The following is a 19,074-nucleotide window of genomic DNA, read 5'->3' as shown; positions in this document are numbered from 1 at the left end:
AGCAAAGTGGGGACCAACTCCAACAAGCACGTATGGACACATAGAGCATAATGTATACTGGAATCTAAAGATCAAGGTCTGGGTCAAAGAGATATTAATTACTAAAGTAGGGAACATGATATGAGGGTCGAGGCTTTCGGAAAGCAGCTGTAAGCTCAATGCTAGCAATATGTTAAAGGCATTTTATAGGTTTGCATTAAAACAGATTGTAAGGAGGAACTGATATACATAAAAAAAAAAAAAAAAAAAATGAACAAAATTTTCCTCAACAGAGAACAAACTGGAGTATGAAAGACTCCGGAAAAAGTCTCATTTGGATTTGTTTAAAAAAAAAAAAAAAAAATGAAATAAAAACTACACCCCTCTTCATCATCTCCTACATTTCACAAGTGTCCTACTTATTAACCAGTCTCTTCTCGTTTCCTCTTCTCTCCCCTCAGGATGACGATGGTTGCTCGTCTGCTGAACTGAAGTAAGGGTTTTCATGGCCCTCAACCAAGTAAGAATAGCGAGCAGCGTTTTTGCCCTTAAACGTTTTCATGTCATCTAATTGCATGAGGTCGTAGGAGCCCATCTGAAAGAGAAGCAGCAGGGAATATTAGACAAACACTGATCACCATAAAACTTGAAACTATAAATCTCTGTCTTTCATCCCTTATATCACCCATCATGCAATAGGATTACTAAATTTCCGGAATGACACAATAAAAGAGAGTTAGTCAATTGATTTAGTAATTAATTAAGGAAAACCCATGCAAAACAGGTTGGATATATATATATATAAATGGAAGTCATAAATTTGTGCTTTCATCCGATCTCTTGCCTGGCAACTGGGAAATGTGGACTACAGCTAATTATTTAGCTCGCACATATCTATTAAGTCTTTTATACTGACAATGTAAAGTCAGAGTGACAGTGGAAAGGTGACAAAACTGTCTGGAATATCAACATTTCTCTCAAGTGTGATGGTAAATTGTTAATAAAAGCCTTCAAACAAGTCAAATTCCACTGCAATTACACTTAGCACTGAGCACTAATCGAATGTCTATTGTTGAGAAATGTCAACAAATCGTGAACTTGGTGAGAACTGTCACTGAAAGTTTTAACTGGGCTATTCATATGGACTCATCTTGTAAACACAATAAACACCAGTTCTGAGGTAGCTTTAGCACTTCTAACAATATATAATATATATAGCTAACAATGTAGAAGTAAAACAATATAAAGTAAAACAATAACAATATAAAGTAAAAGAAGAGTGACAGTGGAAACAAAACCATTTGGAATATTACATTTACTTCAGATGTCTCGGTAAATCACTATGAAATGACTTTTGAACAACTAAAATTTGACCACTAAGTGAACATTCACGGTTTCCACCATATTAAATAATGCCAATATTGCATCACGACTCATGAGCTCAGTCAGAGCTGTCATAAATTTTTTAAATGACTTCTGCAGCAATTGTACAGCTGTTTCTTTCATGAGCTAACAATATAGCTCGCTGACATATACTGTACAGTCCACTCCAAAAGTATTAGAATGTAAAGTTGTGCTATACACTGAAGACATTTGGGTTTGCGATCAAAAAATGAATATGACTAGAATTTTAGAATATAATTCCCTGGTATTTACATCTAGATGTGTTAAACAATTTCTAGATGAGCAAAAGTATAGGAACAGATAGTCTTAACATAAATAACACTTAATATTTGGCTGCGTCTCCCTTGCTTGCAATAACTGCATCAAGCAGGTGACAGACTGACATCACAGAACAGTTGCATTCTTCATTTGTGATGCTTTTCCAGGCTTTTACTACAGCCTCTTTCAGTTGTTGTTGTTTGTTATGGGTGGTTTCCCCCTTCAATAGGCTCTTCAGGAGACGAAATGCTGCACAGTTGGGTTAAAGTCTGGTGATTGACTTTGTCAGTCTAAAATATTACACTTTTCCCCCTGATAAAGTCCTTTGTTGAGTTAGTGTCCTTTGGATCATTGCTGCATGATAAAGTTCCTCCCGATTAATTTTGGATGTATTTCTATGTAAATTGGCAAACAAAATGTTCCTGTAATCTTCTGAAGTCATTCTGTTGCTACCATCATGAGTTCCATTATCAATAAAGATTAGTGAGCCTGTTCCAGAAGGAGCCATGCAAGCCCAAGCCATGACACTACCTCCACCATGTGTCATGGATGAGCTTGTATGTTTTGCTTTAGAGGGCAGACAGCATTTGCCTCCAAGTAGATTCATTCTTTTTCCACACTTTGGCCTTTCCATCACTTTAGTTGAGGTTAATCTTGGTTCCAGAACTTTTGTGGCTCATCCCTGTATTTCTTTGTCAATTCCAATCTGGCTTTCTGAATCTTAATGCTGATGAGTAGTGTGCATCTTGTGGTATGGCCTCTATATTTCTGCTCTTGAAGTTCTGCTCTTTGAACGGTGGATTGTGGTACCTTCACCCCTGCCCTATATGAGTTGTTGTTGGTAACACTGACTTTTGTTTTTGGGTTTTTCATCACAGCTTTCACAATGTTTCTGTCATTAACATAGCGGCTGTGGCTCAGTTGGTAGAGCGAGTTGTCGGTTCAATCCCTGGCCCCTGTCCCCACATGCCAAAGAATCCTTTGGCAAGTAACTGAACCCCAAGTTGCTCTCGATGTCTGGCTACAGCCTTGCTTGGCAGCTCTGCTTCCATTGGTGTGGGTGTGAATGGGTGAATGAGAAACAGTGTAAAGCGCTTTGTAGAACTGCTAAGATTAAAGGCGCCATAAAGGCGCCACATTTAACTAAAGGCGCCAGACAGCGTTTGCCTCCAAGCGCGCCATATGATGCGCCATAAAGGCGCAGACTATTTACATCAACTGCTGTTGTTTTCCTTCGCCAACCTGCTCAATGTCTGGTTGTTGGTACGCCAGTTGTTTTTTTTTGTTTTTCAGGACATTACAAATTGTTGTATTGGCTATAACTAACACTTGTGCAGTGGCTCTGTTCAATTTTCCCTCTTTTCTTCAAAATTGCTTGCTTTATAGCCAAAGACAGCTATCTGGCCTTCATATTGGTTTATCCTTTTTTTTTTTTTTTTTTTACAACAAATGCAGTCTTCACACACGAAACCCAGAGACGGCCTTGCCATTCCAATACTTTTGGAGGGGACTGCACGCAGTTGTTAAGTCTAAAGGCAAAGAGACTGACAGTGGAAATGGGACCAAACTGTTCAGAATATCAACATTTACCTCAACTGTTTGTAACTGACTTAAAAGACCTGAGAACAAAGACATCTGTGAGCTCATGTATGCGGAAGAGGGCAGACAGCGTTTGCCTCCAAGTGTGTTATGCTGCCCTATGATGCTTCACATGTCTCAGAGCAGGCACTTAGCCCTTAGCCTCACTGTTTGGTAGCTGTCATGTGATAGTGGAGAGCTGGCTAGTGGGCGGGATTTGACAGGTGACCACATTGGGGCGAAAATGAGGGAAAAAACTTATCATTGGCACTACAACATGTAAACACAATCAGAGCTGTCAAAAAATGATTAATCCTTTTGTAAACACAACAGACACAACCCCATTTGGACGTAGCAACCGCCTTTATTTCGGAAAAACCTGTTTTGCACTATACAGTGATTTCATCGTGAGCAGAGTAGTAAATTCATCTGATTAGAAAACAAGGAGTCCACCACCACCAGCAGCATGCACACATGCACACCCAAAACGATTTGATTGGGCCCAATAAGAGAGGAGATGAGCAGATAAGGTCATGTCATATCTTACCTTTCCTCTTAACTTCTAAAGCATCATAATGGAGGGATTGAGGGACATGCAGGCAAAGCGGAATGGACATGCATCACATGTTATCACATGCATATCAACAACAACAACAACAACAACAACACACACACACAAACACCCAGTGATTTAAAAAGGGGTTAATTTATTATGTGGGTCTATGCAGAGAAATACATCAAACATTCAAAAGTATGTTCTCTATCAATTCTGTTATCTTCCCTGAAGTCCATTTGGGAGTACCCAGTAAGCATTGACTGACAAGAGATGTCTATGGATGTCCATTATGAGGTTAGCTTTGATTTAAATGGTGCCTAAAATCATCCCATTCACTTGTGCTGATTTGTGCCGTACGAATCAATGCTGAGAAAATGTCTTCACAATGCTATAAAGTCCCCGTGAAGTGCCTTGAAACACACAGCGTTATTTGATGTGTTGACACACTGTTTCCACTGTAACAGGAAGTCAGGACAGCACATATGGAGTGGCTCCTCCCACTTTTTAAATAGCCAACAGCGTTTAGCCTACCTCACAGCCCGGGCTAAGCCGTACTTAGTGAGTCTTTATTGATCACATATACATTACAGCACAGTGAAATTCTCTTCTTCGTTAAGAAGTTGGGGTCAACTTCTTTGTTAAGAAGTTGGGGTCAGAGCGCAGGGTCAGACATGATACAGCACCCCTGGAGCAGAGAGGGTTAAGGGCCTTGCTCAAGGGCCCGACAGTGGCAGCTTGGCAGTGCTGGAGCTTGAACCCCTGACCTTCCGATCAGTAACCCAGAGCCTTAAACGCCATGCCACCACTGCCCAGTTAGTACCGTGGATTTTTATAATGTTGGGGGTGGGACACTTCAGATTCTAGTGAGCATTTGATCGGACAGAAAATCTATGAGAACCTGAAGTGCAGAATGATGTCATCAAAATTGTTGATCCGTATTGGTGGTAAAAACAGACTGTACATTTTGAATGCATATATCTTCTGAACGTGAATTTTGTCATTGTTTTGGAGCACAATAGCGTATAGATAACCTTAAGGCTAACATACTCATACTAAAAGACACAAAACCTTAATTTTGATTACATGGGGACTTTAAAATGTATTCACTGAAAAAATCTAACGAGGACAAACTCAAAAATTGCTAGTGCTGGTTTCATTTTTGATATATTACACCACAGGCAACTATGGGTGGCTAGTACAAATGAACTAGCAGGCCTACTTTTATCTTTCAAAGCTAAAAAGAAATAAATATATATATAATTTTCGGCTTTCACATTAGATTATCTGTTCTTAACGAATGTCTTAACGCGGATTATTTGGGATTTTTGTGGAACCAAGTATATATATATATATATATATATATATATATATATATATATATATATATATATATATTATATTTTTTTTTTTTTTTTTTTTAAATGAAGAAGAGAGGTGATCAGACCAGACTGTATCATGACGTCTTCACTAAAAGTCACTGAAATCACTAACGTCTCACTGGGTATAAGGTCTGTTCTCTATTAACAGAGAGGCAAAAGATAGAGCTCATTTGTGATTTGTGTCATCATCATGTGCATTGGTGGTGGCAGCAGTGCTCTCATCATTTTAATTATCATTTTCAGGCAGGTGAGATATAAGCAAGTGTGCATCAGTTATCCTCATACTCACAGTGGGTGATGCATTACATAACAACCAGATAGATCGGATTATAAATAAATGACTATTTAATTGAGGCAATGGAAGTCCACTGTGAGCTGAGATATAACTGGCGGGATTTTGAAAATGTTTCGATGCGAAGTAGACAAGGACTGCTGGGAACTTACCAAACCGTTGCTGGGTTTTCTACTGTCTGGCAAGGGCATCTCCGTACCATAGGGTTCAGACTTAGCGTCGCGGGCGAGAGATGCACGAGGGATGGGAGTGACGGGCTGGGCGGGCCAAGTCTGGAACTTGTCTGGGGAGTAAGGACTACTGGTGTGGGAGACATGCTTTGTCCTGTGGACATATACATAGAAGGAACATGTATATTATTGAATTTCACACTCATTAGACTTTCTATGTCTTCTATGGATAAATATACTGAGCGTCCATACAGGGTCTCACACAATGTAGACAAAACACTCTCTAATGTCATCATGCACAATACATACACAATATACGATATCAATCCCACCTTTTTTTGTGGCTGTCCATGTTCAGAATTGAATTTATTTCTGATGTCATAGTCCACAGTAGTGGTTAATGGTTCGTATGAAAGTACACACTCCGAGCTTTAAGAATTTGCAGGTTTTCATAAGTATTTCTTTTTTTACCTAGCTTACTAGGTTTAAATGTCAGAATTTTATTGTGGCAGTTGTATACAGTGTTTTACTATCGATAAAGCTTTAGCTGTGCTGTCTGTTTTATCTCTGTACCAGTGGTATTGTCGAGAGGGCTCCCACCCCTCCCCTTTCTCATCGCCCTGCTCACCAGCAGCTAAACACAGAGTCACGATACTCTACACACAGAAACTCAACCGTGTCTTGACTAAACTTATAAAAGACGCGTGGCAATAAAATTATTCGTTTATTCATACTGATTGAAAATGTCCAATAAGTCAACGTCCGTTCAGTACTCAGAATGGAACCGCAGTGTACTGCAAGAAAGGGTTAATGATTGAAAGGTAAAGCTGAATATCGGAGACTTCGGAGAGATCAGGATCACAAAGCGTGCAGTTGAAGTGAAAAAAATATATATATTTTCTGACTTTTATTTTTTTCAGGGAAGTTAGATAGCTTCAAGAATCAATTTAAAGGCTATGTAAGGAATAAAACACACACTTGGTGTCATGCTGTTATAGGAAATAATCAACAACAGGGTGGTGTGATGCAAACCGATGCAAAGCTGGGTTACAGTTACCAGCCAGAAATTGGTTATTTTCCAATAACAATATGTCATAATATGTTTTTAGTCCTTTTGATCCACAGCAATTTGCCAGTGCAACCCAATTTTATTGATTAACGAACAACACACCATGTGTTTTATCCATTTTTAGTTACATTTAATGTTGTAGAACGTCCACAAAACAAGTTACTGTCCCTGCATTTTTGCTTTAATTAATTCAATATAGTTTTCTATTATACGTAACTTTATTTATAGACTTTAATGTTGTGAATTCTTTACATTTCCAGATTTCTTGAGTTAACACTGATGTCTGGTGACAATTTCATGTGAATAGCCTCACTGGAAATGTATTTACTGAAACAAATGTTGATACGTCCAATACTTATCCCCCCCCCCTCCCCCCCGTATATTTATTGGTAATAACAGCCAAAATGGACACCTACATGTTTGAAAGAGCAGAAAGTAGTACCAGGAAGTTGGGGGACCACTATTGAAGCCAATCACACTTCACATTTCGTGACAAGGGGAACAGATTACTGTAATACACCGTTATCTGTTTTACTCTAGAGCCCTGGTGTTAAACCTGCTCAGAATTAACACACATTACACCTTTTCTCAGTTCTCTCCACAGGATATTGATAGCTGATTTAACATCCTAGTTTTCAAATGTCTTCAGTATCCTATTACCATCTACAATAATAATATAATATAATATAATACAATATAACCTGATATGTTCCACATAGACCACTTAGTTCATCTGACGTCAACCTGCCGGTCATTTCCGGAACCAAGCTAACGTATAGGGAGTCTGACAAAACTATACAATTCACTAGCACACAATTTTAGTGGCATGAATTCACTGACTATTTTAAAATGTTTATAAAAAAATAAAAATAAAAAAAAAATAAAAAAAACAGAAACATTTTAAACATATGTGTATGCTATTTGCTTTGAATAGGTGACTATTTTCCCTATATTTTATTTTACACTCTGTGTCTCCCTGACAGTTCTGTAATTTTTAAATATTAAGCTATTATGTTTTGACTCTCAATAAAGCCAAAGCAGATAAAATGTTTCAACATTATATATATATATATATATATATATTTTAATGAAAATCAGAAGTAAAGTATTCATAACCTGAATACATTTTGCTTAAGTAAAAGTCAGCTAGAACTATTTAATTACAAGAGATTTGTTTATTTATTTTTATATATTGATATACGCACCTGCAGAACACAAAGAAGATGATCAGGGCCAAAACCAGGATGAGCAAAATCGCACCTAAAACGACGGCGACCACTACCAGTGCCAACAACGCCGCTACCACAGAGAAACACAGTGTTGGTACGTATATACACACATATACCTATGTTCATACAGTGTACCTGCTTTTAATAAGTCAGGGTGATCTCTTGAGTTAAAAATGAGAGGAGCAGTTTGTAATTTCACAATCCTTTTATTTTGCAAAAGATAGCAAAAGTTTCCTTGTTGAAACTGCATATACAGTGTCCTCCACTAATATTGGCACCCTTGGTAAACATGAGCAAAGAAGGCTGTGAAAAATTTCATTGACTTTATTGTTTAACCGTTTGATCTTTTGTTACAAAAAAATCACAAAAATACTCTGCTCTCATGGATATCAAACAATTGCAAACAAACCACAGATTTATCAAAAAGAATCTTTGTTAAATATATGTGTGCCACAATTATTGGCACCCTTTTAGTCAGTACTTTGTGCTACCTCCCTTTGGCAAGATAACAGCTCTGAGTCTTCTGCTGTAATGCCTGATGAGGTTGGAGAATACATGGCAAGGGATCTGAGACCATTCCTCCATATAGAATCTCTCCAGATCCTTCACATTTCGAGGTCCATGCTGGTGGACTCTCCTCTTCAGCTTTTCTATGGGGTTTTCTCACAGGTTTTCTATGGGGTTCAAGTCAGGGGACTGGGATGTTCATGGCAGGACCTTGATTTTGTGGTCAGTAAACCATTTTTGTGTTGATTTTGATGTAGTTTTGGATCATTGTCCTGCTGGAAGATCCAACCACGGCCCATTTTAAGCTTTCTGGCAGAGGCAGTCAAGTTTTCATTTAATATCTGTTGATATTTGATAGAGTCCATGATGCCATGTATCCTAACAAAATGTCCAGGTCCTCTGGCAGAAAAACAGCCCCAAAACATTAAAGAGCCACCAACATATTTAACCTTGGGCATGAGGTACTTTTCCATATAGCTACCTCTCTGTGTGCGCCAAAACCACCTCTGGTGTTTATTGCCGAAAAGCTCTATTTTGGTTTCATCTGACCATAGAACCCGATCCCATTTGAAGTTCCAGTAGTGTCTGGCAAACTGAAGACGCTCGAGTTTGTTTTTGGATGAGAGTAGAGGCTTTTTTCTTGAAACCCTTCCAAACAACTTGTGGTGATGTAGGTGACTTCAGATTGTAGTTTTGGAGACTTTCTGACCCCAAGACGCAACTAACTTCTGCAATTCTCCAGCTGTGATCCTTGGAGATTTTTTGGCCACTCGAACCGTCCTCTTCACAGTGCGTTGAGACGATATAGACACGCGTCCAATTCCAGGTTGATTCATAACATCTCCAGTTGACTGGAACTTCTTACTTATTGTCCTGATGGTGGAAACGGGCATTTTCAGCGCTTCTGCTATTTTCTTATAGCCACTTCCCATTTTGTGAAGCTCAACAACCTTTTGCCGCACATCACAGCTATATATTTTTCTCATAATGAATTCATAGGGGTGCCAATAATTTTTGCACAAATATTTAACAAAGATATTTTTTTATAAACCTGTGATTGCAATTGTTTGATATCCATAAGAGCAGAGTATTTTTGTGATTTTTCTGAACAAAAGATCAAAAGGTTCAACAAGAAAGACAATTTTTCACATATTTACCATGAGTGCCAATATTAGTGGAGGGCACCGTATTATATGAGCTATTATATGAGGTCACTTTAGAATCCCATCCTGAATAAAATGATTGTAACTTACAGTCATTACAGTTGAAGCCAGAATAACCAAACGCACACCTGGAAAATAAATGACACAATTAAAACTGTTGAAAAGTAACAGTGACCGCAACATTATGAGCACATCCATCTCTTTATCCTGCTGATATATCACTACAGCACCAGGGGGCAGTAGTTACAACCACGTGAAGCCATCATAACAAAGCCAGCCTTGAGTTTTACTTAAGGTAGATATGTTTAAGAGCAGGTTACTCACGGCACACAATTTTGGCCCTCTGCTTTCTGGCCACTGGGACAGGCTGAGGAACAAACAAGCAGATTACAGTTAGAGTCTGTATGAGTGTGTTAAACTGGATAAGTTGCATCTTTTTTTTGTCATAAAAACCTCAGTAAATGCAGACTATGTCACCTCGAACCACATAAACAGATCAGCAAACTAAACACACAAACTTAAGCATGTTTCTAATTTGATTATGTTGAATTCCTATTGATTGCATCTTCAACTACATCTAATCCAAATCGACACATCAGTAACCAAAAAAAGATCTTTTGAAACTTTTAGTTTGTTTTGCATTTCTGTGTGGGCCATTAAATATATCTGTACTGAAGAGGTCTATGGCATTTATTTGACAGTTCAAGTGGTCCTGGGATGCATAAAGTTTGAGGACCCCTGTTCTGTTCTGCATTCTGAGATGCTTTTCTGCTCACCGCAGATGAAAAGAGTGGTCGCTTGAATTAATGTAGACTTCTACGGTCAAAGTCACTGAGATCACAATTTTTCCCCATTCTGATGTTCGAAGTGAACATCAACTGAAGCTCTTGGTGTGTATCGACATGATTTTATGCATGGCACTGCTGCCACATGATTGGCTGTCTGGATAATTGCATGACAGGGCAGGTGTACAGGTGTTCCTATTAAAGGGGTCAGTGAGTGTATGTTTTACACTGAGACGTCCATGAACTGACCCCGTGAAAAGATTCCGTCACTGGTCCGTTTTAATGATGTCCCGAGCTGCGTTGACCTGGTCCCTAATTATAAAACCTATTCCACTCTTAATCTAGCTAATTCACTAAGATATAGCAGGGTTGTGGTGTATCTCAAGCACTACTGGCCAAGTGTTGTCAACATACAGAATCACATCACGGCTCACTTCAAGCCATTTCATGGTTACTTTAAAGGAACTTGAATGCCTCTGTGAGCACACATTCAAACACACACACACACACACACACACACGCTCACACACCTATACAGCTTCTTGAAGAAAATCCAGATCGTACGTAGCCTGGTATGCAGGAGCAAATAGGAGAGCCGTCTGTACTATTACACTCTGTGGTTCTGGTGTCACATGGATTCTGATCACAAAGACTTGTAGCTACACACAAACAGACACAAGGAAAGAAAGAGTGAGGAGGTGAAGAAAGAAACAGTTTTCAAATAATGCAGTGTTCCATTAAAGATATGTGCTTATCTATATAGCTATCTTTTTTCTCTAAGCTGTTGCCACAAAGTTATGGAAGTATGGAATTGTCTATGAATTGAATGTCTTCCTATGCTGTAGCATTACAATTTTCCTTCAGTGGAACTAAGAGGGCCAAAACCTGTTCCAGCATGACAATGCCCCTGTGCACAAAGCGAGCTGCACGGAGACATGGTTTGCCAAATTTGGACCGGAAGAACTCCAACCTTGGCAAACCATGTCTTCGTGCACAGAGCCCTGACCTCAACCCCACTGAACACTTTTGGGATGAACTGGAACAACATAATGCACCAGGCGTCCTCATCTGACATCAGTCCCAGACCTCACTAATGCTTTTGTGGCTGAATGGACAAATCCCTACAGACACAGTCGAAAAAATCTAGAGGAAAGATTTCCCAGAAGAGTGGAGGCTATTTTAACAGCAAAGGGGAACTAAATCTAGAATGCAAATATGGGTGTGATTGGTCAGGTGTCCACATACTTTTGCCCATATAGTCTATATCTGTATTTGGATTTCATTCAGAAATGGGCATGGCCTAAACTGGAATTCCTCAGGAATACACTGGAAAACATTACAAAAACCTATAGGTTTTTTTTTATTATTTTTTTCAGAAAAATATTTTATGTAATTCAAATATGATCGAAATTGATTTCAGTAACTAAGTAAGAATTACTGAGTACTGGAACTGGCTTTATCATTTATAATAACAATCGAATGCATTTTGTTGTCATGGGGTAGAACTTAATAGTGAATGAGACAGTATACACTAACACAGTATGACACACATACACAAACAACCTGACAGAGTTTACTGAGTTACATTGAATTGAACCTAATGGCTTTCCATAATGTAAACATGAGTTTTATTCAACTCCGCAGTGCTGGAGCTGAACTTACGGGTAAAATTAGCATTGATAGTGCCATCTTTTATGGCAGCCGTTATGGTCTGCTGTGTGGACTGCTGTGTAGCAGGAGAGCTGGCCATAAACACATTGTTCACTGTAGCCACCACACTGCCTTCACTGCAAACAGACACACACAAACACACACACACACACACACACACGCACACAGATGACTGGTTAGCGCCATGAAGTGTGGTTAAAGTGCTATCATGCTTGTCAGAGAACATGGTGAGAGTGTGGAGAGAAGTGGGAGGATATTCACCTTAGTTTCAGAACTGTAGAGGCTACGTAGCCTTCTGATTTATTGAAAATGGCATTCAGCTGGAAAAGTGGGGGGGGGGGGGGGAGCAAGAAAGAGAGAGAGAAAGAGAGAGGGTAGATGTCAATGCTACAACAATGTAGTGGCAATGCAATGTTACATAACACCATTAAAGTACAAATATATTGCCCTGAAGTATAAATTAAAAATCAAGTCTATTCCCAAGTCTCTTTTTGAGTTCATTTATTTAGTTTTGGGAAATCAACAGCACACTGCCTTAAATTCTATGAATATGTACTGGCTCAGAACAAGCCACTTTACAAAAACTTCCCAAATAACATATTTCAACCAAACAGAATCCCAGATCGTATATACTGCAGCTTATAATGGTTTATAAATCCCAATGTGTTTCACAGATGAACTAATTAGACATGTAGAATAAAGGTTTGGGAGGGGAATGTGCCTCACCTTTGTAATGATATCGTTAGCTGTTTTGTGAAATATAGCAGAGTTAGGATCACTCATTTCAGGATTAAACGTCAGTGCAAAATGCAAATTTCCTGGAAACACTTTTCCTACAAATAAAGAATAAGAAGACACAGAGACAGAGATATGATTACATCAAAATTTGGAGTGTTAATGATTCTTATTTTCCCAAGCTTGACCTCTGACCCCTACCTTCAAGACATTGGCCTTTTGACATGTACATTCCAGCCAGACATTGACATATGGAGTTTATACACGTGCTGAGAGGTGGACAGGGCGTGGCTGGACAGGTAGCTACATTACAGAGAGAGAGAAAGAGAGAGAGAGAGAGAGAGAGAGAGAGAGAGAGAGAGTCAAAAAAGGCCTTTTCTAATATTTTTGTAATGAATAAAGAAGCAAGCTTACACACCTGGTGTGGTGGTTGTGTTAGTAGGTAGAGTAGTAGATGGAAGCGAAGTCGCAGCTGTGACATTGCTCTTTGGTGTAGTGATGTTGCTGGATTGTGTAGTTGTGGTGATGTTTGATGTGGGTGTGATAGTGATGTTTGAGTGTGTAGTGGGGAATTCTGTGGGCATAGTGGTGACGTTTGAGTGTGTAGTGGGGAATTCTGTGGGCATAGTGGTGACGTTTGAGTGTGTAGTGGGGAATTCTGTGGGCATAGTGGTGACGTTTGAGTGTGTAGTGGGGAATTCTGTGGGCATAGTGGTGATGTTTGAGTGTGTAGTGGGGAATTCTGTGGGCATAGTGGTGATGTTTGAGTGTGTAGTGGGGAATTCTGTGGGCATAGTGGTGACATTTGAGGGTGTAGTGGTGAAGTTGTGTGTGGGTGTAGCAGTGACATTTGTGGGTGTGGCCGTGATGTTTGAGTGTGTAGTGGGGAATTCTGTGGGCATAGTGGTGACATTTGAGGGTGTAGTGGTGAAGTTGTGTGTGGGTGTAGCGGTGACATTTGTGGGTGTGGTGGTGACATTTGAGTCCGTAGTGGGGAATTCTGTGGGCATAGTGGTGACATTTGAGGGTGTAGTGGTGAAGTTGTGTGCGGGTGTAGCGGTGACATTTGAGTCCGTAGTGGGGAATTCTGTGGGCATAGTGGTGACATTTGAGGGTGTAGTGGTGAAGTTGTGTGCGGGTGTAGCGGTGACATTTGAGTCCGTAGTGGGGAATTCTGTGGGCATAGTGGTGACATTTGAGGGTGTAGTGGTGAAGTTGTGTGTGGGTGTAGCGGTGACATTTGAGTCCGTAGTGGGGAATTCTGTGGGCATAGTGGTGACATTTGAGTGTGTAGTGGTGAAGTTGTGTGCGGGTGTAGCGGTGACATTTGAGTCCGTAGTGGGGAATTCTGTGGGCATAGTGGTGACATTTGAGGGTGTAGTGGTGAAGTTGTGTGTGGGTGTAGCGGTGACATTTGAGTCCATAGTGGGGAATTCTGTGGGCATAGTGGTGACATTTGAGGGTGTAGTGGTGAAGTTGTGTGCGGGTGTAGCGGTGACATTTGAGTCCGTAGTGGGGAATTCTGTGGGCATAGTGGTGACATTTGAGGGTGTAGTGGTGAAGTTGTGTGTGGGTGTAGCAGTGACATTTGTGGGTGTGGTGGTGACATGTGAGTCCGTAGTGGTGAGGTCTGAGAGCACAGTAGTGACATTTGTGGGTGTAGTGGTGAAGTTGTGTGTGGGTGTAGCAGTGACATTTGAGGGTGTGGTGGTGTCATTTGACTGCACAGTGGTGATGTCTGCGCTTGGTATGGGTGTAGTGGTGATGTTGTGTGTAGGTGTATTAGTGATATCTGGCGTTGTAAAATGTTCAGTTGTATTTAAATAATGTGATGTCTCAGTGTCTGTTGAGGTATGGACTGTTGTTACAGGTGTAAATGTAATATTACTTGATGTAACACTTTCAGTTGTTCTCAAATCAAGTGTTGTAGTGATTGGTGGTGTTTCTGTTGAGACATTTACAGTGGTTTCAAAATGAGATGTTGTAGCACTGACATGTGTTGTAGTTGCAGGAGTGATTGTGTTGTTTGTGTTGTCCGTCACTGTTGTACTTGTGACTAAAGTCGAATCTGGGTCATTAGTTGATGTTATGCTGGACTGGTTGGACACTGAAAGTTGTAAAAAAAAAAAAAAAAAAAACAACAACAGGGAATCATAAATGGAGCTCAAAGTAAAATGTGCTTTGGAAATTCACTCTGTTCTTCAGTTAATAATTGCTCAAAATTTAATAAAGAGTGCATCTAATTCACATTATTAAATTATTACATGGCAGACAATTTGAAAAAACCTGTCACACCTAAATAGCACACAACTGATTACACTTAAAATGTTGAAAACAGTGCTGGCTGGACTAGACGGACTATAACTGGACTAGACGGACTAAGCCCTCCCATAGTACTCTTTATTCTTAAGAACACCGGCGCCACCAATGGTAGTAAGATAAACACTTAAAGACTAGGGTTGATTTCTTTCCAGCCCACACCATTACGATTACGAGTGAATCTCCCCCTATATTTGGTGTCTATTGGGGCTAAATTATTTAAACCTGGTTCACTGACACAGCTATAACATGTCACCAATAGTGATTGAGGCGGCACACATGAAACATAGTGGGTGTAATAAACATTAAAGAGGTGATTACTTTATTAATTTATAATTAATGTGACAAAGGTGTTTTTTTTATATTCAATATTGTAGTAGCTACATGTTTATCAATCCGATGGCATTCAAAGAGAGTCTTGACATATAGTTTATAACCAGAACACGCATTCCTGTCTAGACTCATGTCTAGACTCTAGATTTTTTTTCAACACGCACAATTACACACGTTTGGTAAGATTCAGTTTTACTAATTGTATTGTTTTATTGTGTTTTCTGTCTCTTCAAATAAAAACACATAAAGTGACCCCATGCTGGCTAGTCTACCTGTTGTTCTTTACATAGCTAGTAGCCTACAGTGTGATATGCAGTCTGATTTACAACACTAGTAATCCGGATTTGGTAATCTTGAAAGGTTTGAATCTGAATCAGGGTGATTACTTGATCCTGGATAGCAAAACATGAGATTTTCAAATCCGGATCATTCTGATTCAGATTAAACTGTTTGAACAACTGGGCCTTGGGGAAGAAATAGCACATGGAACAATTGTACTTGCATATTGTTTTCCTCACCTTCTATACGTCTGATACAATTTGCACATGGACCGTATTGTACCTTTTTTGTTGGTACCTCTTGGTTGGTACCTATACACAACATGCCCACTATGAACCTATACTTTTCACTTTATCAAACCTTACTAGGGTTTGTGAGGGTCTAAAATATACTCTTCTAAAAAATTTGCATGGAGCACAATACCTTGACTGGGTGGACTTGACGTGTAGTGGGTGGTGCTGTTGTCGGGCAGAGGTGGATCAGTAATATGAGTGCTTGACATGATGGTACTCGTGTTAGACGTCCCAGTTACTGTTTTTGTGGTGGAGGCCATGCTGCTTGTTGGGGAAATTGGAGAAGCTGTTTCTGTCTCAACAGAAGCTCCTGTATGGCCTGGTATTGTGGTAGAAGAATATTCTGATTTTGCCATGGTTGGTGTTTCTGTAGCAGTAACGCTAGAGTTTGAGTTTGCTTCTGTGCCCATGATAGCTGTAAGCACAAATATAACAGTAAGCAAGTGGAAAGTAAAACAGTAAAACAGACAGGTAAGAGAAACTAAAGGCTTCACATTTGTTTAAATCATGGAGATCCCTGCAAAGCTTAGTATTAATCTTAATCTAACACACCTGATCCAGTTAGCAAGGCCTTATATTTCAGTTTGGCATGTTGGTGAAGGGATGATGAGTCTTTCACTGGATTCCACAAGATATCAGTTATAACATTTAGCTGATATCCTGTGCAATTTTGCCTATTTTGTTTGTGTATTGTGTATAACACCATGCAGACTGTCATGATTAAACATGAACAAAATAGCAAAACTGAATATGTATTATGTATTTAAATGGTCTGCACTCATTCAGCCATTCTCACACACACACACACACACACACACACACACACCAATGGCAGCAGAGCTACCATGCAAGGTGCTAGCTTTCCATTGGGAGCAACTTGAGGTTCAGTGTCTTGCCCAAGGACACTTCGGCATATGGGTGCCGGGAATCTAACAATAAGTGGACAACCCACTCTACCACCTGATCCAACACTTGCTCCCAACCCAGGGCTGGGAGTAGCTCCTGTCCTACACATTTTAGTGTTTTTCACCACCAGGTACACCATGGACACTCAGGTGAGCAAGAATGGCCAGAGGATGAGCTTAATACAGCAGGGTCCTTTCATAGGCTCCACATGAAAGGACACAGTCATGGTCACAGTCCTCCTCTTAGTAGATGTCAAGGAAAAGAGCAAACAGGAAAACTCTACTGGTTCTGAAGAATACCGCTCTCCACTTAATCATAGAACCATGGATAAATGTACAACTCTCCATAAGTGGGACGTAAAATACACAAAACCCACAAAGAAGAAAAACAAAGAGCATAAGACACAATATCCTTCATGTATTATAAATGCTTAACAAATGGTTGGTGTTTCTGTAGTGGTAGGGCTAGAATTTGAGTTTGCTTCTGTGCCCACGTTAGCTATAAGCACAAATGTAACAGAGAGCAAGTGGAAAATAAAACAGTTAAACAGACAGAAAAGAGAAAATAAGGGCTTCACATTTGTTTCAATCATGGAGATCCCTGCAAAGCTTAGTATTAATCTTAATCTAACACACCTGATCCAGTTAGCAAGGCCTTATAGTTCAGTTTGGCATGTTGGTGGAGGGAGTCTTTCACTGGATTCCACAAGATATCACAAGATATCACCAGGCCAGAATTTTCTTGCTCTTAATCACCCATATTTCACACCATCATGTAAATGGTCTGCTCTTATATAGTACTTTTGATCCGTAGCGGTTCTACAAAGCACTTTACACTGTTTCTCATTCACCCATTCACACACACACACCAATGGCCATTGGGAGCAACTTGGGGTTCAGTGTCTTGCCCAAGGTCACTTCGGCATGCAGAGGGATATGGGCTAGGAATCGAATCGCTAATCCTACAGTTAGTGGACAACCCACTTTACCACATGAGCCAATGCTTGTTCCCAACCCAGGGCTGGGAGTAGCTCCTGTCATGCACATTTTAATGTTTTCCCTGCTCTAACAACCACTTCACCTCATAAGGGGCTGTTGTGTAATTAGTTGAATCTGGTGTGTTGGAAGCAGGGAAAACACTAAATTGTGAAAGGCACTGGGTACTCCAGTACCAGGGTTGTCCTGGAATACCCTGTCCTAAACATTCCTCTTCCCAAAAAGACTATGCCAAACATGTTGGGGTAAGTCTTCCTCTACTATCACTTTCAAGACGTCAAATTTTGTACAAGCAATGATTCAGCTCTGTGACCACATACTATGCTTTAAGGCCCTTCTAGACTCTGGGTCAGGAGTAAACATTACAGCCAGCAACTTGGTGAAACAACTTAAACCACAAATCCACCCATTATACTGCCCCATCTTAGTTCTTGCTACCAATGGTTGACCCAGTGAGGAGGGTTCTATGAACCATTACACTAGTCCATACAAATCATGGTAGGGGCAACACATGATGAGGAGATGTTCCATTCTCCATCCTAGTTCCATCTTCTTCTTACTGTATGGTGTTTGGCTCATCATGGTTGCAAAACCCCAATCCCATTATTGATTCAGAAAATAAAAACAGATGTTGGCTTCAGTGCCCATGGCCACTGAACAACTCTGAAACTCACTGCACACACATCTTCAGTAACTGCTTTATCCTGTTCAAGATTGCTGTGCATTACAGGAACACTGGGTTAAGGGGAATTCACCTGGGATATTATTATGCCCACTGGCATGTTTTGGAGCGGAGAGGAAACAGGAGAGCTTGAAGGAAATCTATGGGAACACTATGAGAACATACAAAACTCCACACAAGCAGTAAGCTGAGCTCAGGATCTAACCAGGGACCCTGTAGTTGTGAGGCTGCTGCACTACCCAATTGATCAGACTGCACACTCAAATTAGCCTCTATGATTGAGATCTTATAGACCCTGCTGTGACGTTTAAGAGGCCTGCAGTGTTGGCACACCTGGTAAGGCTCTGGGCTATTGATCAGAAGGTTGTGAGCTCAAGATGTCACTGTTGGACACTCGAGCAAGGTGTTTAAACCTCTCTGCTACAGGGGCCCTGTATAATTTCTGGCCCCAGCTTCCTAACAAGCTTCCTAACAAGCTGGGGTATGAGAAGT

The 19,074-nt window shown here is 40.1% G+C and overlaps 1 protein-coding gene across 1 annotated transcript in view; it reads right to left on the bottom strand.

The window, feature by feature from the left end:
- Positions 1 to 231: 231 nt before the first annotated feature.
- The window catches only part of si:ch211-198m17.1 (mucin-17), a 44,737-nt gene continuing 25,894 nt past the window's right edge, over positions 232 to 19,074 (bottom strand). Inside the window, exons 3-15 of the mRNA XM_053640804.1 lie at positions 16,130 to 16,414; positions 13,194 to 14,882; positions 12,977 to 13,078; positions 12,767 to 12,873; positions 12,302 to 12,360; positions 12,032 to 12,156; positions 10,900 to 11,028; positions 9,909 to 9,951; positions 9,675 to 9,712; positions 7,891 to 7,984; positions 5,599 to 5,770; positions 3,767 to 3,781; positions 232 to 574 (exon numbers count right to left, since the gene is read on the bottom strand). Of these exons, the coding sequence (XP_053496779.1) occupies positions 437 to 574; positions 3,767 to 3,781; positions 5,599 to 5,770; positions 7,891 to 7,984; positions 9,675 to 9,712; positions 9,909 to 9,951; positions 10,900 to 11,028; positions 12,032 to 12,156; positions 12,302 to 12,360; positions 12,767 to 12,873; positions 12,977 to 13,078; positions 13,194 to 14,882; positions 16,130 to 16,414 (2,996 nt within the window). The 3' untranslated portion in view covers positions 232 to 436. The remainder of the gene's footprint in view (positions 575 to 3,766; positions 3,782 to 5,598; positions 5,771 to 7,890; positions 7,985 to 9,674; positions 9,713 to 9,908; positions 9,952 to 10,899; positions 11,029 to 12,031; positions 12,157 to 12,301; positions 12,361 to 12,766; positions 12,874 to 12,976; positions 13,079 to 13,193; positions 14,883 to 16,129; positions 16,415 to 19,074) is intronic.

Source organism: Ictalurus furcatus, chromosome 2 (genome assembly GCF_023375685.1).
Source record: "Ictalurus furcatus strain D&B chromosome 2, Billie_1.0, whole genome shotgun sequence".
Lineage (NCBI taxonomy): Eukaryota > Metazoa > Chordata > Actinopteri > Siluriformes > Ictaluridae > Ictalurus > Ictalurus furcatus.
Note: the sequence above shows the minus strand (reverse complement) of the source record. Positions and strands in the feature narration are given on the sequence as shown.